Genomic DNA, 23,766 nt, shown 5'->3' on the forward strand with positions numbered 1-23,766 from the left:
TAAATGAATATTGAATATATATATTGAATACAAAAAATACATGTTTTCAATTATATTTTGTGGTGGTGGGCGTTAAAATTTTTTTGTCTTGCCTAAGTGGGCGGTGAGACAACAAGTTTGGGAACCCATGCTCTTAAGTAATATTGCTTACCTTATAATACTTACCTATTAACTTGCGTTCAAATTGTGTTATTAAATGTAATTCTTGTATTCAAATTGTATTATTATTTTTAATTTTAGCTTATAAGACTTAACATTTGTTATAACCTTAATGGGTGCATGTAACATTTTAAAGTAATAAAAAAAAATGCAAATGAAAAAAAATATTAAATAAAACTCTTATCGCCGGCATGCACGCGCATCATCAAGGATGCTACTTGCTTGCGCATGATGGCATGAATGTCATCCAAGCGCACCACCACATTGTTATACTGGGCACGCAGAAAGTTGATCTACAGGTTGCGAGTAGAATGTTTAAGCTCTAAACAAGGTCGTTTTAACACTTGTTAAGCATTTTGCTAACCAGCGAATCAACGAGTGAATTCTATGGGACAAAAAATGTAGTCCCCTGTATATGACTGCGCAGCATTTTCAACATAATCTTAAATACTGCAGTTCTGTTTTTAGGTGAAAATAGGTACCTGTAATAGATACCTATCCACAATTTCTACACCAATTGGCAGTGAAGAAAAGTAAGTATAATAAAAGATCTAGGTACTCACGTTACTAATGTCCCCTGGTTCGCCTTTTTCTCCCATGCTTCCTTTCGGCCCTGAAGGTCCCATCGGCCCTGGAGGACCGACTTCACCTCTTATACCCTACGTAAATAAAATCAAAATCACTGTACACATTCATGATGTTAATTTAATAAATTTATATTTAATATTAATATAATAATATTATTTGTGCCTCGAAATCGGATAAGGAGTTTAAAATAGAGCTGGGCGGGACATGTTGCGAGACGTGGTGAACACCGGTGGAGTAAGGCGGTAACCGAATGGTGGCTAAGAAATGGATATAGAAACGTGAGACGTCCTGTAGCGAGATGGGTGGACGACATTGTCAAAGTTGCGGGCGGTAGATGGGTGAGACTAGCACAGGATTGTGGTGGATGGCACAAATTACGGGAGGCCTAGGTATATATATATATATCACCCACTGTAGATATATATATATGTATACCCAGAAGAGGGTGACGTCGGGCTGTGGATGATGATTTTTTTTTATCCCCTTATGTTATTAGCCTTTTTGTGATTTAGATTAAATACGTTCAGGGTTAAAAGAACATAAAAGCGATAATAAAGAAGCATAACATAGACGTTATAAAAAAGAATGTTATTGATATGAACAACATTTCGTATAAGGCGATAATGTGTCTTGTTTCCATTTGAGCCTACCAAGCCCAATGATTGCAACAACAAGTACAATGGTGGCACCAACAATTTTAAGTAATGAATTTAATCAAATTGCCATTGATTCAATTAAAAATTTGCTTGAATGAAATCCATTCTTTTTTTCAGTATAATTACTCATTATAACAACACCAACCCTAAGATTTTAAGAGTTCTTCGTAATTAATTATAAACTAATAACAAATCTGAATTATAATTTACAGTCAACAAAATGTTTTTATTATTCAGACAATGTTACGCGAATTGAGATGAGAAAAGAAGTAGACGTAGATAAAAAGAGTTAATAATTTACCGGCAAACCTGTCGGCCCCCTTTGCCCCGGTGGTCCTGGCAAGCCCGGAGGTCCAACGGGTCCCTGAGAAACAATCATCATCAGACTAGTGTTAATTGCGAATTTGTTACAAGTATTTGTAACAAACGATGTGGGCCAATTAATGTTATCAACCAGAAATTATTCCTTATAAATTTACAATTTTTTCACAACCAAAATATTTGCATTCATTGTAATTTGTTATGCAAGTTGTAAACTTTCACGCAGTAACAATGACAATAATTGTAGTAATAAATTTTTATTTCCAATTCCCACTGTAGGTGTAAAAATGTCACATCTGAAAATTTATTAATTTATGCTTAAATAAGAGTAATGAAATCTCACAAAATTTATTTCATGTAGTTCGTATTTACGGCTATCATGTGATAAAAACACTTTTGACGAATGTACACATGTGACTTTATTACACCAAGTATACCAATAATTATTAATACAAAAATCGAACACTTAGAAGAAAATCCTTCGATCCGGCCGGATTCGAACCGACGACTTCTAGCAAACCGTGCCAGACGCTATGCCAACTAAGCCACGGAACGAACCGGCGGACGTATTTGGTTTTCAATGACTTTTTAGCCGTAGCGCCATCTATGAGAAATGTATGAAAGTGGATCAAAGAAATATTTTGTAAGTGTTCTGAACCTTTTGTATTAATCAATATCATAAACTAGTGGAGTAATTTCACAAAAAAAAAATTAATATCATGTTGATGAAACTTCCTGACATTCAATAAAAACACTTAAGTACACCAATAGTCAAGTAAAGATAACAAAAACATTATTCCTCCGGACCAGTAAGATATTTTCTTGTAAAGTGACTTGTTTACACCACCCTTTAGAGTAACAATTTACTCTGAAAATATACAATATATATATTTTTTTATATGTAATAGAACTCACTGGAGGGCAAGAAACATTGCAGGGAGGAACTGCATCCACGCTCGCTGACGACTCGAAACCAAACTGAAATTTTATAAATAAGTCAATAGAGCAAGCACGAAACGGCGCGACTTACGTGAGAAGCAACATAACGAGAATAGTAACATCTCGCGCTACTATGTTACATCTCGCGCGCCTTGTCGTACTGCAGGATTGCCAGTTTTACGACAATTCTCGTACACATAGCAACTCGTGTGTGATACATGTCAGAAACGTTATTTTGCATATTATAAGTAATTCACGTGCCTGTATAGTTATATGTACATTTTGTATTATGTCGGTTTTCTTAACTGTTTATTTAGTTATTGATTTATTGCTGTCAGTAGCTCACACAAAAATAAGGCTTGCTGAAAATCAGCGCCACAACACGGCTTAAGAAACCGATTGTGACTAAAGCTAAGCATGTCCCGATTGTACCAATCGCGACGCGCATGTCGGTAAATTACTGCATAAATCATGTAAATTGTTTTTAATCTTTTTTTTTTTTATTATTGTTCTTGTTTTTTTGTGCATATACGTATCTGTGTTTGTACAATAAACAGTTTTCTTTCTTTATTTCTTTCAGAAAATATCATTGCTCTTCTCACTAACTGACGTATCTGCGTTTTTTGTCGTAACTGACTAAAACGTACGATCATCGTAGGAATGGGGGTCCCGCAAGGCTCTATTTTAGGACCTTTCTTGTTTTTAATTTATATCAACGATCTTCCTTATTTTGTACAGGATCTCTGTGAGATTGTGCTATTTGCAGATGATACTTCCTTAATATTTAATATTGATAGAAATAAATCTAATTATGACGATGTAAATAGTGCTCTCTCGGAGGTTCAGAATTGGTTTACCGTAAACAATCTGAAGCTCAATTCCAAGAAAACGAAATGTGTCATGTTTACGTTACCTAATGTAATGAATGTAACAACTGACATTACAATTAATAATGAACAATTATATTTGGAGGACACCACCATCTTTTTGGGAATAAAGTTGGATTCAAAACTGCAATGGAATCCACACATTTCGACATTGGCCGGTAAGCTTAGTTCTGCTGCTTATGCTGTGCGAAAAGTGAGACAACTTACTGACATCGAGACAGCCAGAACCGTGTACTTCAGTTACTTTCATAATATAATGTCATACGGGATTTTGTTGTGGGGCGCAGCGTCCAATATTGATACAATTTTTATTTTGCAGAAGCGTGCTATTAGAGCAATCTATAAATTAAGTTCACGTACCTCACTTAAGGAGATTTTTAAAGAAATTGGTATATTGACCACTGCATCACAATTTATTTACAATTGTATACTTTTTATACGACTTAATAATGAATTATACAATAAACGAAGTGACATACATAATTTTAATACTCGACATAAATGGAAACTCGTGTTACCGAAATTTAGACTTCAAAGGGTCATGCGTTCTTTTGTGGGGCAAGGAATTCAGTATTATAATAAGATTCCAAAAGCTGTTTTAGATCTATCTTTTGATAAGTTTAAAAAACATGTAAAGACTACCTTACTTGAGGGAGGATATTACGCTGTTACTGATTACTTAAACGATAAGGCGGTATGGCTGTAAAAATATGTTAAATGTGACGATTTCAAGTGTAATTTGTTTACCTACGAAATAAAGATAATTTTGATTTGATTTGATTTGATCTTTCAAAAGCACACGATCTCTACCAGTCGTCGTATTGTCTTTCTACTAACTCTGGAATCCTAATAATTTTAAAATAGATGGACTTTTTCTTGACCACTGCGTCTAGTTCTGGAGCAAAGATAGGGTCTACGACACGTTCAGATGCACCTCAAAGGCTTAACAGAGCTTAGGTTGAAAATTAATTATAGATAAATAGTAAAATGAAATTATCACAAATATATTAATATTTAAATAACTACCTCTGTGGCCAAACGGCTACCATCCTGGACTGCCACGCAAGAGGTCCCGGGTTCGTCTCTCGTGCAGGGAAAAATATTTGTATGGCCTACATTTATTTATCTCGTGAGTTTGGGTGTAATTTGTGGTTGCCTATGTATATTATTTATTTAATTTTATTGCCACATGTGTTTACATGTTTACATACATACATAGTGAAAATTTTCCCTGAAAATTTTCCGATAATTTGGAAATATACAATTCGAAAGCTCATATTATATTCTACGTTCAGATATATATTAAATTTTATTTAGCGTGAATTATAAAATAAAATAGTATAGCTAAAACCAAGTTAGAATAAAACCAGATTTAAAATGATTGGACAATATTGTCCAATCATTTTAAATCTTTTTTTTTCGCTGTATATATGCAGCGAAAAAAGATCACAGGTAAACAAAATCTTTATAACGACTCCTTCGTTTTCATTCAGTATCATCAACTTTTGATAGGTGTCAACTGGCAAATGTGGAAAAACATTCGGAAAAATATTTTTTAATACAGTTGCTCAAAACGTGGTATTTTTCGCACTACAAATCGTGCGGAAAGTTGGATTTCTCGCACTAGTGCTTTTTACTTTTCCAGTTTTTTTTTAAATTTATTGTTGTTTTAAGTCTTAAACATAGAACTAAAGAGATTGTATATTTATTTCATATTTATGTGCTTTGTGACGTATGTCATTCGTCATTACTATACTATATCTATGGAGAGACCGCATTTTTACACCTATGAAGTAAATGCTCCTTAGTAGCGATTATGTAGAAAATAAAGTAATATAAAATCATATAAAATAGTAATTTTAATGTGGCTGAATAATGGCAACAGTTGCCATATTAAAAAAAGTCGGCCAAAAAAGTACTAATTTTTTTCATCGTTTACATTCCCGCCTTTTTCATTAACTTTTTTACGATTTGATTTTGTTATTGACAAAGGAATAAAATGAGGTTTTTTTTAAATACTGTTTTATTTTACTTTCAATGTAGGTTTTTCGCAAATGTATGAAAAAACGTTGTTTGATACACATGCGGATTTGTCATTTTCACTTGTCTCGAGTCTTGACTCGATGCCTCGAGACTCGTGAATAATGACTAACTTTCCGCACTTGTATCAAAAATAACTATATTTTATTTTTCCAGAACCCGACACTCATTCTGACACACATACTTCGCCCCATTAACGCGCATCGACGCTGTCATACATGCTCGTAAGTTAAGGATACCTACTCTTGACCTAACCATTATTTAGGACGTCATGTAAAGAACCCGAAAACTTAGTTTGTTTAAAAAAACAAATATCTATACTTTATTTAGATCCGAGAAAATAGTTTCATTTAGTATGTAAGAAATAAAAGAAAAAACTTATGTGCTACAGCAATAAGTTTGATAATCATACCAGAGGCGCTTGGGTTGCTATTATCGGCATAGGCATTTCCTGAAAAAGAGTACATTTTTACAAGTATTTCAAGGATAGAACTAACCAAAAGTATCAATACATCCATGTACACACATCAAGCAAGTTTCAACAATTACAGAACGTTTTGACAATTACAGAATTTTTTTCTTTTTTTCAATTTCTTTTTATCACCGATGGTATTTTTATTGGTCAACTTTATAATTCAAATTTGAAATTGAAATTAGCCAATGAAATTCATTGATGATAAAAAAAAATAAAGAAAGCTGATTTTCAGTAATTAGCAAAAACGTACTTGATCATTGGCACTTTTGATATGTGTATGTTTCAATACATACTCCGGAATGCTGGAAATATCATTGCTTTGAACAAGTCATGCACCTGATGGTAAACAATACGCCTGTTCATAGCAGTTGCAGTACTACTAAAAGCCTTAAATCGCAAAGATGTTATGTGCACTGCCGCTGCGCCCCTCACCATTAGACGTAAGTTGACAAGTGGCTCTGGCTCTGCTACATATCAACTGGCCACTTTTATTCAATTGACAATCGTGCCAAGAGGCTTACCAACTGTAAGTTCCGAGTCAACTACTCGGAATTAGTGAAGGCTGCAAAGCCTTGAACACCGCCGTAAAGTTGCCTACTTATCGGTATTTTACATTATATATCACTGAGAGTGTGCGATGGCATTACACGATTTAATTAACATCACCGGGGGATTAGGCGTAGGCTTGGGTTCCACCCATATGTTGTGGATATTCCAAAGATTCGCACGAAGCGTTACGCTTCCACATTTATATGACGAACGGCTATGGAGTGGAATTTTCTGCCTGCAAACTTGTTCCCTGAACGTTATAACTTAGACCTTTTCAAGGCGAGAGTGAATTGGCATTACTTAGGAGTGCATGCTCCATCGTCAATGTTATCGTCTGGACCTTACTTTCCAACGGGTGAGATGGAGGTCAAATGCGCACTTACATTTTATTTTAAATAAATCCCATGTGCCTGTAATTTCACCATCGCCCTTAGCCTTCAAAACCAGAACGCAGTAATGTTCATATCACTGCTTGGTAGCAGAAATAGCTAAGATGGCAGTACTTCCCTGGACGAACTCTTTCACAAGGTGCTTTATCGCTACTAAATTTAATATGTTAAGGAACTGCAGCCGATAGTTAATGCCTATACATTCCAACCTTGAACAATGGGCACGGGGTGACGGGCACAGTGGCAGTACCACTCAGATCTTTGCGATTTAAAGCACTAAGTAACACTGCAACTGTTATGGACCGGCGTGTCGCTTACCACCAGGCGCACGAGTTGTTCGTTCCATCACTTGGTATGATAAAAAATATCATAAACGTTCGAATGTCGAAATTTAAATTACCCCTTTTTAATGTTACAAATAATTATAAAAACGTAATAGATAATTAGACCTCAACACTTACGAAGGAAGCACTTAAACACGTTATTAAAAAAAACAACACTCACAATTTCTTCACAGCTCTCCTTAGTCAGGTTATATCGATTGCAACTCAACGAAAGCCATTGGAGATCGATCTGAAAATGGACATTTTCATGACAAATTACTTAAAACTTCAGACAATAGTCTGCGCAGGTCGTAATGCCCATTACATATTTTACCTACTCATATAACGGCTGTCTCTACCGACCGAGTCTCTAGAACGAGTCCAAAAGCGAAATAAGCACGCGTTTTAAAATATTTCTGCGCGTAATTTATGTGTTTTGAAAAATTTTATATTGTAACCCATATAGTTGTCGGGCGTACTGCAAATGAAATATGAAATCTCGAGTGTCACTAGAGATTTATTTATGTATGTAGCAACTTAGAAAATGCAGTGCTACGCGATGGTCTACGGCAATGCAGCTACGAAACTGTCCCAAGTGGAAGCAGGTAACAAAGAGGTTTATAACTACGAAAACAGTTCAACAAAGTGGAAGCCGGAAGCGTGGACACGGCCTTTCAGGTGTTTCAGCTGTTTTGAATTTAGACGCCTGACATACAGTCTACGCCCTGAGATACCTGACTGCCAAGCCAACCTTTTGGTTCTCAGAGCCTTTTTACGCATTCAACAATAGTTTTGTAAAACATCATTCGCTAATGATGCAAAAAGACTCACAGGTTAAAGGCTAAGTTGTTTAACACCTTTCTTTACAATGATCTACTCAGAAACAAACAGACAGTTAGGGGTCAAGTGTCTTAGGGCACCGACTGTACCTTTGATCCTGTATAATATAACTTACAGGAGCGGGTGTGCCGTCTTCGTTGGACACTATAGTGATGGACGTGGCGTTGCTCAGATCGTGACCGGTTATGTACTCCGGCTTCAGCTGTAAACGTTATAAAAACCTGCTGTTCAAAGTAAAACTGTTAACAAAAGATTGTTAGTTCTTTTTTGTACTACAAATATAAGCGATATGGGAATTATTATGGAATGGATATGGTATTAGTGATGGGCAAGTAGCAATAGATTATTTTGCCTGTGAATCCATAACAGAAATTTACCGGTTTTCTTACAACTGTATTATAATCACGGAAGAAAAAAACAATTGAAAGAGCCTTAAGCCACGATTACTATCAGAACTGCTTCACCAAAACTTACACATTCATAATTTAAATACTATGAAATCTGGATAATGATTTTCGCAGTTCCTAATATATAAAGATGGAACAAATTCTGGACTATTAATATAATTCAAACTTTACTCTATAGGCATATCGCTTAAAGTTTTGATTTTATATATTAATAATTGAGATTTCAATCAATGTGCTGCCATCTAGCGGTCAATAGCAGAACGATAACGGATTCAAGATGTTTACTTAGTTGACCAAAAAAGAAGCAATCATATTGCAAGCGAAATAACGTTTATTTTCGATTCTCGTTACAAAAAAAAATGTTACGTCAAACAGAAAATTTAAAATTTGTTAAAATTAAATAAAATAAGACAACGATGATATGAAACACTACCGTGGATTATATTACGAGCGGGACTAACATTTTTCACTCCAAAGTAGCAAAGTAAGGCATTTTTCTACGACATTTTACTACTAAGCTAAAATGGCGGACTGAACTCAATTATATGGAACTCCACGTACTGTTGGCTCATGCATTAAGCACTTCTACTGTATTTATTGTTCTGTGATTATAATACGTACACAATAAAAAAGGACCATCGGCCATAATCGGCTACCTTCGGATTTGTAAAGTGCCGTTTTCGACTCGATGACTGTCAAATAACTGACAAAATATCACACAGGTATGAGTAACTTTTGAACTTGAAAATAAATACTTTTCAAACAATTGAATGAAAGTTTTTTTTCGACATAATATGACATAAAACTAACCTCTATGCAATCAACAGCAAGGTGTACGGTGTTATTGGTGATCGCTACGTGGATTTTGTGCCAGCCCGATGAGAATAGCTGTAAAATAATAATGTTTTTTACAAAATTTTAATTTTCCTTCTCACGCTATTGTTATTAAGGGTTAATATTTTTAAATTTATTATGCTTTTTAATTATTTTTATTTGATAACATAACAAGTAAGGTAAAAAAGACAGTAAAATTAGGATTTTTAAATTATATGAATAAAATTGGGTCCCAGCGGCAAGGTGCCCAAGATACTGGCACCGTTCCCACCTTTATTACTTTTTATTCTTTCCGCCAGCTCAGCTGCGGAGCCATCCCTCTTGCTGGTGTGCTGGAGATGGGATGGGGCAAGTGTGTCGGCACATGTAGCGTCCCACACCAGTGCCCGGCCCATACTCCAAAGTATGAGAGTCATTCCGTCCGGGTGTTTGCCATCCGTTCCCCACATCCCGCTTGGCTCGAGTATAGCTGGCACGTTAACAGTGGCCAACTAACTTGATCACAAAGCTGCCTCCGGGGCCGAACGGTTACCATGTTAGACTGCCACGCAGAGGTCTCGGGTTTGATTCTCAGGCCGGGTGAAATATTTTTGTATGGCCTACATTAATTTCTCTGGTGTAATCTGGGTGCGTTAAAAAAAGAGCACCCTAGAATATTTGAATCCCGCGTTTAGCTAGGGAAGTACATTATCCACCCCGTCAGAGCCCCGAATGACGAGCTAAGACTATTTAATGCCCGAAATTCGCTCTAGCCACGCATCTTCTTTGCCGATTGAATTAAAAATAAGTATGAGTACAATTTACGCATTGATGATTAATGATAAAAAAATATATATTAAACATAATCTCAATCGCTTCCCTCCAAATATTATTTCATAACGGTTAATGTGAAATAAAAAAAATAAACGAATAATTGTTACCTCCGCTTCTTGCCTGTCTCAATCATTTATTTTTCAATTGTCCATTTTTTAATCTCCAGCGATGGTTATTTATTTGTATAAACAAAGATATTATAAATACAGATAATTTACCTAATATTGTACAGGGACTCTTTAAAAAATTTCAATTTGTATAATAGGTATTATTTAGCATTATAATATAGTAGGTATAATAGGTATTATATATATTAATATTTTGAATTTTTACCCTTTGTAAGTACTTTATTTTTATTATTATTTTTTTACATTTTCGTGTTTAGGTTTACTCCGTTCTCTTAAAATTATTGTTATGTAGTTTTAAGCTGATGATCATGTAGCCAAGCTCAATAAATTAAAAATATAAATAATAATTATCGTGCTCAATTGAAAAATGTCCGGATTTTATTTACAGACCTTAGATTGGCGGATGCTGAAGGGAAGAAGGAAGAGGCGTGGATAGGCGTGGTGTGAAAGGGAGGCCGAGGCGGTATGGATGGTATTGGATAAAAAAGGACTCTATTATCATGGAGGAATATGGTTTACGATAATAGAAGCTGGAGTGCCAGGGTTGTGTACCCGTACATTCACTCAATCAACTACTGGGAACATAATGCCCCCTGACAAAAAAGAACGACAATAGATAATTATATCATTGCATCAATTTTCATTATAATAGCATTTGATGCCAAAACGTAGTATAATACACCAAACAGGTGCATACTTTAGGCTAATACGGCTCTGTTTGTTATTCCTCGGTTAAAGCATCATACCTTCGGAGCTAAGAACATAGCCTTCGCCCCTTGTACGAAAACACCAACTTTCTTCTGGGAAGGCAGCAGCGAGAGAGAGAACTGCAAACTGTCGGTTCTTGCTTTGAGTAAACTCCAGCGACGTTGCAGGCCTCGCGTGTTGAATGTACCTACTACGCTGAAGTGGGGAGGTAGGCCGTTGGGGAAAATATCTCTGTAATAAAAAAATGTAGATATAAGACGAAATTTTTTCGGAATTCCCAGAAAAAGTAAGTTCACAAGCGCACTTATTTCGTACCAGGAAATATATGGTCGGAAGAAATACGAGTATGTGTGAAACGGCCCTATACAAAAATAGCGTTGTTGATATGGCACCCGAAATATTTAATAAAATTCCAGACGCAATAAAAAAATCTTAGTGGGATGCAATTCAAGCATGTATTAAAACAATTATTAATTGACAAGTGTTACTATAGCATAGAAGAATATTTTAATGACAGTTTCTTAGAATAGGTAAATGCTGACAGTTGGGTACCATTTACTTATTGATATTTTTAGACTTGTTAATTATTATTAGTTTTTTGACATTGTATCCATTTTTCTTTTATTATTATTTTGACATTACATTTTTATTTAATTGACTTCGTATGCCACTTTGGCTTATTGCAGAGATTCCATAAAATTATTATTACCATCTATATCATGTACCTGTAATAACGAATGAATAAATGAATTGAATTGAATTGAATTTCAACCTATATAATAATATAAGTTGTGATCTGTAATAACGCTCATACTCAATTATCGATTAACAGTCCTCTTGATTGGTCCATGGTTCTAAGGTTAAACTAAAGTTCTTAAACTTCTAAATCAATCCACTGAACTAAATTACATTGAACCTACCATACCAGGTCAATCTCAGTAGAATATTGAAACATGACATGGACCCTGTCTGATATTAATTCTCCGAAACGTTGCGGTTGTGCATCTGTTGTAATTAGAGCTAGACATCCGGTGTCAGCCGGATGAACTCTTTAAACATTTGTTAAATAAATCAGAAACTAAGATCACGAATTGATAACACGCGTTCTGAACTCTAAAGTTTTCCTGAACTAGTACAGCAGGTTGTTAATAAAAAGTTAGCTATATTTTTTGCATGGCTCTTTTTTTAAGCTGCATTTTTACCCTCAGACTAGGTTACTAGGAAGCTTTTTACATATAAATAAATAAATATCACATACGTTGCTTTGCTCCAAATTCAATTAAATTTTTGTAGGTTTTGGCTTCTGTTCTACTGAGGACATTTCTACCAATGTCCGGGTTCGGTACGTGAAAATTGTACCCGGAACGCACTCAAACGACAATGATCGGTTGTACAATGCAACGGACAAAAACAAAACACGAGGTACATAATTTGTCTAACTCTTTGCCATAATATACCAAAGACAATACACAATATAAGTTACACTGCGGCCCGCCGTTCCCGCCATGATTACATGAGACAGAGGCAGAGAACAAAAAAGTAAGAGAATGGACACTCTCCGCCCCTCCCTAGATTTAAATACCGCACCGCGACCCGCACGTTGACGGTCACATTGACTGAACGACAACAAGGCTGTCGGCGAGCCGTTTTCGCATCAAGACGACTTTGATATTTGAATATAGTTTTCATTTATTTATCACGAAACTTGTACATTAATACATAACATCATTGTACATTACTATATAGAATGGTCGTGAATTGTGCTCTATACGGCTGTTTCTTATCAACTAAACGGGAGAAAGAGAGGAGTTTCTTTAGTTTTCCGAAAGATGAAACGAAGATGACAAAAACTTGTCTGAAACTCATTCAGTTATTGTTTTCTTCTTTTATTTAGTGCAGAGTAATGTCTAATACAGATTTATTATATCAATATAATGAGACGCCATAATTTCGTCAATTAGTAGACAAAGGTTCTCGAATTTTCAATATGTATTGCCGATAAATATTACGTAGTGAATATACCTAATTATTGACTAGGTAATGATAAACTTGGACACGCAATTTCAAATATCTTGGTTACCTTATTTAAAACCTGTCCAAAATACAATCTTTTAAGTGCTGTTAATATATTTTTTAAATAAATCTTCAATATTATTTTAGTTACTCAATTAATGAAAAATATAATACATTAAAAATATAATTACATCGATATTAATATCTAATGAACATGTGTAATTATTAGGATTCTTTTAATATAATTAAAGATAAACGATTCGCTTAAGAATTTTCGCTCTGTTGCTATTCTGACCAGGGGCCTTACCACGATTTCTTATTACAGGTCAGTATAAGTTCGTAACGACAAAAAAGCGGGATGGTGATATACACTTCATGTAGCGCTGTCTCACAACAATTCATTTTAGGTCCTAAACTGAATCGTAATAAGAGTTCATGGTAAGGCCCCAGTAACGTAAATTGTACGAGAAAGTGACGGGTAACCTTGTCACGTCACTAACACATTGCGCGTGTGCAGATGGCGCCTTGCTGCATGTAGTAGTAGTAGGTAAATAACTTTCGACCATTGTATCGAGTGTCCGGGGTGCGATAGTGGTGTAAGCGGGCGTGTATCGCACGTGTGCGTGAAGCAAACAAACGTTGTTTCATTGAGCTAGAATATCCCTGTACCTACTAAAGCAGTATACATGAAAAGGACGCTACTTATGAAAACTACAAAAACATGCAGGGTAGCTAATAAATATTGAGGATGTATGTTATTTTGATCAATATATTTAGATAATAATAATAATATAATAATAATAACGCACACACTCAACATAGTCCCGCACTATGAAAACCATGTGTCGCGGGTGCCATGGACACACACATAAACAACCACAAATAACACCCAAACTCACGAGAGAAATAAATGTGGGCCATACAAATATTTCTCCCGGCCCGGGAATCAAACCTGGGACCGCTGCGTGGCAGTGGCATGGTAGCCGTTCGGCCCTGGAGGCAGTTTAGATTCAAATAGGATACGGAGAATAGGAGGATTACGGGGAGAAAGAATACTACAGAAATATGTAAGACAAGGGATAGATTTTGGAAGAAGATCATACAAACAGGATACGATAAACTGTTAAAAAACATATGGTCAAGAGTTCCTTCTTCAAGGCTATGTAAGTAGCTAAAGCACTTGTGTTATGGAAATCGAAAACAACGACGGTATCCCAAACACCCAGATCAAACACAATACAGAAAAATTAGTTTTTTACAAGAATCATCGGCCGGAGATCTAACCCGGGACTTGAGAGATGGCGAGATCTTGAAAATCGGTGCGCAAGGCACTTGACCACAGAGGTCGTCGACTTGTTATTAATTGTTAAGTAACGATTACGTCCATGAACAGGCTAAACAGTCAAATATTCTTGTATTAGATATTAAAACGACTGCTACACTACACACAATAGCTGTTTGTTATGCAAGGTTGCAAAGTTGTTGTTTATCGCAAGTGCTTGTATTGAAACCTGAGCATGCAAAGGAAGCCAAGTTAAAACAGATTCCTGAGCGTAGCGAGGGTTTCAAGCCACGAGACGTAAAACAACTTTGCTGCCGAGCGAAACACAACTTTTCACCTCACTATTAGCGAGGAAAATGGTAGATGAAAGAAAAACAGTTGAAAATGACATCAGTTTTTTTAATCAGAAGAAAAAGTTTATCTTCGGATACGTTCTAAATTTACACCTCATCAATTTTTATTCGTGCTTGTACTTTTATTTTTTAATGAGAAAAAGCCTTTCCGAGCTAGTGAGTTAAAAATCATTTTAATGTAAAAGTAAGTATACAGGAAATAATAATTAAGTGTGCTAAATGTTAATCCCACCACAGTGTAAATTTTAATTGTTCGTGAAAGAGTCGTTTCCGATGACGGTTACCGGACACCCACGTTGCGTCACACGTCCATACGTCCATACGTCTAAATAAATAAATAGTGTTGGTGTTCTATTATATTATCATGTTAGTTAGTCTATAAGGTATGTATTTATGGGTCTTTTGTAACCTGAATACAAATAAATAAATAAAAAATAAGCAAAAAAAAAGGCAATGGCAAAATGTAAAATTTTCAAAAATCGTTGACGCCATCATGCTCACTGGCAATGTTTCCTCTGTGGTTGAGTAAGTTTACTCTTTGGCTGAAGTAGCCATAAGCCTTCTGATCACTAGAGGCTTCAAATTTGATATAGGCAAACGTATAAACATCTAGAAAGTATCTATTCAGTAATGCCTTCAAACGAACCAAATAGAGTCACTACCTAATCTGACTAACATTGCAATAGTTGAAGGATAAAAAGGTGACTTAGTCAATTAAAGCCCTATGGATAATAAGGCCAGGGAATCCTAAAGTAGATTTAAATTAATTTCAACGACACGAAATTATACGCACATGTACAGAATGGACTATGGACCAATTAGCACGCAATAACGCGGTGGCATCAACAACATCAAATTTTGTTTTAAATATTGAGAGTCATAGTTTCTATTTAGCTTTAAAGGATTGAGTTATTTAAGAAGGTTTGTATTTTATATATTTCTATTCTTGTTGAGGTGTATAATTGCGATGAATGACTAGGTTACTATATGGGCCTTATTTGAAATATGAGTTTTAATAAACTGCAAAAACTGAGGGACTTTTTACTGTTTCTTATTTAGAAACAAATGAAGTTTTACGTGTTTAGTTTAGTTGAATTATTTCAAACCTTAAATCATATAAATAATTGAATTTGAAGTTAGGAGGACCTTATTTGCTCTGGTTATCTTAATTTTCACTTTCATACCTCTTTGGCGCAGTACATTTCAGTAAAGAACACCCAATGTATTCCTTTCCTTGCTTAACATAGTGTGCATTTAGTGTAGGTATATATTTGCCTATTAACGAGACCCATAACTAGTGCCTCTAGTTTTTAATAAACTCTAATCGACTGATTCCGAGAACGATGCGTCATGTTATCTTACACGGTGCCGTCACAACGTGTCACAGGCAATTTATGGGCTTCATTATGAAATACCGACATGTGTGAATAACGTAATTAGTAGTATAAAATTTTATTTCCGATTAAATGTGATACCGTTTGTTTTGTAATTAGATGTTTTGCTGTTTTTCCCATACCACCGTATGGAACAACCCCCATAGTTAGAGACATATTACAATAAATACAGAATATTTTTGGAATATACAGAGACGTACACAGAGATCAGTTGCTCAGCACTGTAATATTTCAGCTTTCTAATTTGTGATTTCAGCGCAAACGAGAGTGATATATTTAAAGGTGACATCAGTACCATTTGACTGATGAGTTGCTGGGGATGGATGGCCTTTATTTCTCCCCATTTCTGGTTATATAAGTACTCGATGCTTTGACTAATGGTTGTATTTAAAAATTCTCCCGGCTTATTGAGTAATGCGAAAGACAAGTCTTACGACAAACAGATTTTGTTTTTCAAGTTCAGTTACTATTTAAACCCCTGTTTCTACTAATTGTTTATCAAAGTAAAAACTCTAAGTCGCCATTTTTTTTCTGCATATAATCTGACAAACTATTTACAATTTTGTCGTTTAATTGACTATTTGTATAGAATAGAATAGAAACCATTTATTGCAACGCTAACAAGATACAAGCAGAAAAAGTAATATGAATGAAAAGAAATAAAATAAAATAAATAACACAAAAAGAGACTCGAATATATAAGGTGACGGAACGAACTAGTCGTAGTTAAAATTGTTAGTTTGTTTATAAATGTTGTAAAGGACGATTGTACATATAACATTCAACTCTACGCCCTTTGTAATAAGTCCAAAGTCCAATGTGTCGAGCTTGGTGTGCCCTTGATTGTACTAAAAAGCGGTCGGCAACAAAGCTGGGAATGTTCATTTTCACTCCACCAACTCTGAAAAGATTCATTGGTCCCCATGGAAGTTCCGGGAAAATTCTGATTTAGTAGACCAACGTATTTTTGATATTATATGTAATATATGATATGGAAATAATTGGTGTCCAAGGGTTATTCGTATAATAAAGCCATCTCTGACCATACGTCAAAAAGTGCTTTTATCCCATGAAAAATATAGAGGCAGTCGAGCTCCTTGTGAAACAGTTCGTAGTGTGAGCATTACTGCATTTCGGTTTTGAAGGGTACCTAATGATACTATTGGAATTACAGGCACATGGGACTAGTGAACTTATGTCTCAGGGTGAAGAGTGTAGTGGCAGTGCCATTCAGATCTTTGCGATTTAAAGCTCTGAGTGGCATTGCAAGTGTTATTTACAAGCGTGTTGCTTATCACCATGTGTACAACTTGTTCGTCCGTCACATGGCATCATAAAAACATTGTCATGAAAAAAAAGGGGTAAAATGAACCCATGAAGTCCAAAAAAAGTTATAATTCTAATGCACTTACTTCAAAGGTAAACTTAAGTTAGCGCCATCGCCAATTCGATAAGCTCTCTGCATCTCCTGTGATCCTTGTACCAGCGTAATACCAGTGGTATTCAACTGGTCCAACCGGTACACGGCAATCAGGTCCACTGTTTGGAAGTCCACGTCGCCTGGTCGAATAGGAGAGCAAGGGGCAAATGCCTCGTCCGATTGTTGTGTGAAGACGATTTCTGATTGGAGTCTGAGTTGTTCTGTAAGATAGAATATTGGCTATTGTTAATACACAATTTTTTTACAAACGGCGCTGATGGCAAGAAAAAAGCCTTTTAAACACAATATCTATAAATAAATAAATACAAATATTAGACAACATACGTCGCCCTGATCCCAAAGTAAGTAACTAAAGCACGTGTGTTATGGAAATCAGAAACAGCGACCAGAAATAGTCAGAACCCAGAAAATATAAAAAAGTTTGTTTTTTTCGACACTGATCCTCCCGTGATTGAACCCGGATTGTCAGAGATGGTGACACCATGAAAATTTACTCAAGAATTACCCTTTGGTAAGCAGAATACAAAATTTCCCCAGCATTGTCCTTTGGTGGACCGAGTATTTAATTTGATCCAAAAATTACCCTTCGATGGGCAGAGTACTAAGTATTCCCAAAAGGTGCCCTTTGGCAGATTTACTACTAAGATGGCACTTAAAATAACCCATTGGTAATCTCAGTACTAAATACTACTACGCACTGCTATCAAAAGGCGATGGTTGTGTTAAAAGTAAAATAATCCTGTACTGTCCAAATTGAAAAGAGGGTTAGCTTGAGGCATGCGTTACGGATACCTCTCGAAATATCGAACATAACAAAATGACAGTAAATTTATTTGCCACTCCGCAAACCCAGTAGGGTTAGCACAGCAGGGCGCGACTTGCGCGAGAGCGACATACCGCGCGGGATGTCTATGCGAGAATAGCAGTATCCCACGCTTTATATCGCTCTCGCGCGTATCGCGCCCTGTTGTGCTAGCCCTACAGTGAAGATTAAACCGTGTAAAATAACTGTGTTTGTGTTGAATGTTTTTATCAGGCACTTAATTTTAAACCTTTTTGAAACCTCGGTCCGTATGTATTTATAAACAGATGACATAGACCCATAAATACATATCTTATAGACTAATATACATAGTTATTCTGACTGTTGTACCGGCCAAAGTTGATTGCACCGTCTGGTTGGTCCGGACTCAGCTTTACGTTTAATTTAATTTATTTTTACATCTTGATGATTTGTTTATAATGTAATTTGTCAAATTCTACTTGAATAACAATGAGATTGGTCTTGTTTTATATTAATTTATTTATGTTTCTAATTATTAAATTTTAATTAATTATTATTTTTTATTTTTTTATTATGTAATGTGTATGGACTTATTGATGCGAAATAAATGATTTGATTTATTTACACGTATCGATTGCGACGTGTGACGCAACGCGGATATCGGTAACTGGCCTCAAAAACGTCGGTACATGACACCCTTTGGTCAAAACTCCTTATTACTCCATGATACTCTCACCACAAATGAATTAAAATTCTTACAGGCCTTTTATATGTATGTATGTATATATGTATGTAACTGTAACGGATCGCAATAGTCGCTACAAATCTTTTTTGTACATTATATTTTATATAGTCTTTCGTTTTCTTGCTTGGCGTCCGGGTCAAGCTCTCCGCCACTTATACGCCTTCACGAGCGTCTCTGGCGGACCCGGTCTTGGGTATTGACTCGCCGGGGTTTGTGGTTAGCTGCAGGGAACGAACACGTTCGTCTGCCCCGGTCGTGTGTGGCCCCTTGGGTGTTCGTCCCGCTCGCAGCTAGCGCGTCTTAGTAGCGGTCTACTTGAGGATCTTAGGCGAGGAAACGCGCGGGACACGTGAGTTGCTCTTCAAGTCGGTAGCTATGTTTGGACATTGTCGCAGGACACTGCTACGTGACTTCTACGGCACTAACCCAGACAGCCAGTACAGGATGAGCTTGGCATCTTCCGGTCCCTCCGGAATTTAGGAAGTGAGCGTGCCTTACAGCTCCGCCACCAATGAGGAGATTTGGTAGTCGACTTAGAGTTGGCAGCTCAGCGGTGGCAACCGTTAGTCGTGCGGAGCGCGGCGGGAAGTGAGCGTGCCGACAGCTCCGGTACCTATCTGGAAAATAGGGCGGGTGCTGTACATGCCCCCGGGGCACCTCACCTACGGCCTTACAGAGAACCGGATGAAGTACGTGCAAACGTGCTGATCCGGGGCTAGGACCTGACTTAGATGGTCCCTGCGCGGGTTCGCTCGCATAACCAAGAGGTTGAAAGGGAGGCGTACTATAAACAAAATCATTGTAGAAAGATATGGGACTGGTGGGAAATACCTGGCGAAATGTCTCGATATTCAATTGTCTTACTATAGCAATACTAAACTCGTATTAAGCGAAAGGAATGTTGTTATATGAGATCTTTTGTTCAAGTATAAGGGCAGACATTATATTATGAAATTATAGATAATAGAGCCAAGATGTGGACATTAATAGCAAGCCTCATCCATAAAGATCGCTTGAGATGAAAATTTTTAATTTTAGTCTTTGAAATTAGATAAGGCCGTTTTTTAAAATTTATTTAATTTTTTTTATAATATCAAGGGACAGGACGGACAAGTCGTGCGTCTGCTGTTCATAACAGTTGCAGTGCCACTCAGAGCTTTAAATCGCAAAGATCTGAGGGGCACTACCACAGCGCCCGTCACCCGGAGACATAAATGGACTGCAGTCACTTAAGAGAAACAAACACGTCAGAAGCTAAGGGTAAAAAACATCATATTGCGTATCCTAATTGCTAAATGTTTGTCTAAAGTCTCTCCAAAAAAGAAAGCGGCTGATAAGTTGGCGACCGCAGGTTATTTTATTTTTTATTTTTTTTATTTATTTCAGGCAACTAGGACCCATAGATACATACCTTACAGACTAACATACATATAATATAACAATAATATAATAAAACAATAACAGAAACATTAAATAAATACCTTACGGACTAATCATAAATACAATATAACATGATAATATACATATAATACTATTTATTTACACGTATGTACTTCGACGTGTGACGCAACGTGGGTGTCCGGTAGCCGTCCTCGGAAACGCCGGTACATGACACCCTTCGGCCAAAAGTCTTCTCTCATGAAGGTCGACAGGTGTTGAGTTGGTACTCGCACCACAAATGAATTAAAATATACATTGTGGCGCGACTCCAACCGCTCGACCCTCAGGTTTGCGTTGGCCTTCACTCGCATGTACTCCACAATATCCGCAGACTTGGTGGAGTAATGAAGACGCGACACGTATAACAACGTCGTCGGTACCGCTGGACGCAATAAATGATTCGGGCCAATGTGTCATCTTTTTTTTTATATTATCAAGTGACGGGATGAACAAGTCGTGCGCCTGATGGTAAGCTGTACGCCTGTCTTTAATAGTTGCAGTGCCTTAAATTGAGACTCAGAATTTTAAATCGCAAAGATCTGAGGGGCACTTCCACTGAGCCCGTCGCCCTGAGTTATAAGTTGACAAGTCTCATGTGCCTGTAATTTCACCAACACCCTTGCCCTTCAAAATCGGAACACAGTAACGCTGACATTACTGCTTGGCGGCAGAAATAGGTAAGGTGAGAGGGTACCTCTGGACGAACTCTTTCTCAAAGAGCTCTACTGCTACAAAAATTTTAGCGTTTGAAATTAGATAAAGTAAATTTTGAAATATTTTTCTAATTATTATGTTTTTTTTTCATAAAAGTAAATGACGACGAACGAATTCGAACCATCACCCACCAAATTAAGAAATAACCACTCTCCCGCCTTACATCAATATTTATATGACGGGCGTGCACGAAAGGAGCCTCCCCGCAAGACGTGGGTAGGTACTATAGCTTTAGAATAGAATAGAATAGAAATTGTTTATTCACGAAAACAACACAGTACACATATATTTAAATTGTACGATACATAACATAAGACGGAAAGAAAGACTAAAGCATAACATTTAAATATTACACGTGCACATATTACACAAATAAGAAGTATTAATATTGTAACAAATAAACAAGTAACAAGCCATAAAAAGTGCGTGCTGTGCTGTTACGGAATCCGTCATCCACTCAGCTTGGTGTCGTCTCACTGGAAGTGCTACGACGCTGATTTTCAGTGGATCCGGCAACAGGGAACACATGGCACGGAACAAAGTGGACGAAACTTATGTACGATTTGTTGCACTTTATATTGTAGTTGTAAACAAGTGTGATTCCATATAATTCTTATAATGAATAATAATTATGAATTAACTAAAGCTTTCATATACATGTGGCACACCCTGGTCAACAATCAGCGAATACTTTACGCCTATTAGCAAATTCTACCCCTCATGGAAGAATGGCATGAGTGGAGTTATGTTAAAAACGTCTATTGCTTCATTAGATACAGAATAATCGTAACTTATTCATTAAAAAAACCGACTTCAAAAGTTTACTTATCGGCGGAGAAATAGCAATAATGTGAAATAGAAATATATAATTGGTGGAGAAATCTGTAAGTACACTGACAAGCCTATACAATTTGATGGTTTTCCTCGATTTCCATGGATCCCCTCATCAGATTCTGACTTGGTGACAATGGGACCACCATGAGAGTGCACCCTTACAAACAAAAAAATAATTTTCAAAATCGGCCCACAATTGACTGAGAAATTGGAAACATACATGCAGCGGAAAGTTTAACCTCCTCCTTTTTTGAAGTCGGTTAAAATATATACATATCCTCTCCAGTAATTGTAACTCTAGCGACTAATATTGTAGATAGTGTTACAAGAATTGGAGACAGTCTATGAACTAATAGAGCAATAAACATGTTTGGCGTAACTCCACTTATGCCATTCGTCCATGGGGATTGCGAAATTCTTTCACCACGATGGTAAGCATTATAGTGTACGCCATCTTTTAGTGAATCGTGACATTAATTTATTTTATTTTGTTAGAAAACTTACTTCGCTTCTTTAGGAATTAGTTCTATGGAAATAAGAAATAAATCGATACTATCATCATCGAATTAACGGAACGGTAACGGGCGGCCGCCATTGCGAAAAACATATTTGACGAGAAAGTGCGTGGTTGGTTTTGTTTTGTTTGGATTTATAATGAAAAGATCTTGTAATATAATTTATAACAGTCACTAGAGTTTCATTTCTGTCCAGAAAACTTTATACGTCGATCGATAAAAAGACTATTTTTATTTACATATTTTTTAAATCTATTGAATGTCACGATGTTCAACCACCATAATATCCAATTATTTTTGTGACATTCGTCCATTCGTTCGTTATAAATTAATACAAAGATCGAACATTAAGAAAATATTCGTTCGATCCGGCTCGACTCGAACCAACGTCTTCCAACAAAACGTGTCAAAAATGGCAAGAAAGTTGTTAAAAACCAAAATCAAAGATGGCGTCGGTCTGCTGGATGACATTGGTTCGAATCCAGCCGGATCGAAGGAATTTTTTCTATTAATGGTTATTCATTTATATGGTTTAAAATATCTTAATCTTTCAATTCCCAGAACTTCATATTCGAAAACTTTAGTTATAACCTTTTTTAAAGTTATTAAAAGCACCGAAATAGTAGATTGTACAACAAGTGCCTAAAAGGCGTCATTTTTCCTGATCTTTGATCCACCCGAGCCGCGGACGAGGATGGATACTTAAGTCGAAGGTAAAATGGGTTTTATGAACGAGTATATACACTCTGCTTTTCATTTCGATTGCGAGGAAATTAAACAGCAATATTACATATAAACGATTATTTAATTAAAATTGAATGTAAAATTACAACAATCCCTCCAATATACTACTTTTTTTCTACACGTGACTCAGGTCGGACTACATAATGCTCTGTTATATTTTACAAGCTTTTATTTTTTATGCATTTCTATTTCTTATAACTTATTAGAATTACTATTGCCTACTTTTTTAATTTTGTAATATTACACGGATTAAAAAAATAAAAATAAAACTTTATTTTATAAAGTTCTAGTGTGCGTGGCTGTTGGCGCAGGCGTCATCGCTTCGGTCTTAAACGACGATTTTATTTTATGCACGAGAGCATAAAATCCTAATTTATGCAGCCTATTCCCAGCATAAATACGAACTTTAAGAGCATAAGAAGTGAAAAGTAATTTAAAACTGGATTATTTA

At 36.2% G+C, this 23,766-nt stretch overlaps 1 protein-coding gene across 1 annotated transcript in view; it reads right to left on the reverse strand.

The window, feature by feature from the left end:
* LOC113230338 (collagen alpha-1(IX) chain-like) overlaps positions 1-23,766 on the reverse strand; it is a 60,095-nt gene that overhangs the window by 26,587 nt on the left and 9,742 nt on the right. Inside the window, exons 3-11 of the mRNA XM_026464233.1 lie at positions 17,511-17,739; positions 11,095-11,287; positions 9,384-9,461; positions 8,282-8,368; positions 7,508-7,576; positions 6,003-6,041; positions 2,640-2,702; positions 1,705-1,767; positions 723-818 (exon numbers count right to left, since the gene is read on the reverse strand). Of these exons, the coding sequence (XP_026320018.1) occupies positions 723-818; positions 1,705-1,767; positions 2,640-2,702; positions 6,003-6,041; positions 7,508-7,576; positions 8,282-8,368; positions 9,384-9,461; positions 11,095-11,287; positions 17,511-17,739 (917 nt within the window). The remainder of the gene's footprint in view (positions 1-722; positions 819-1,704; positions 1,768-2,639; positions 2,703-6,002; positions 6,042-7,507; positions 7,577-8,281; positions 8,369-9,383; positions 9,462-11,094; positions 11,288-17,510; positions 17,740-23,766) is intronic.

Source organism: Hyposmocoma kahamanoa, unplaced genomic scaffold, assembly GCF_003589595.1.
Source record: "Hyposmocoma kahamanoa isolate Upper Pololo Valley unplaced genomic scaffold, ASM358959v1 101, whole genome shotgun sequence".
NCBI classification, from domain to species: domain Eukaryota; kingdom Metazoa; phylum Arthropoda; class Insecta; order Lepidoptera; family Cosmopterigidae; genus Hyposmocoma; species Hyposmocoma kahamanoa.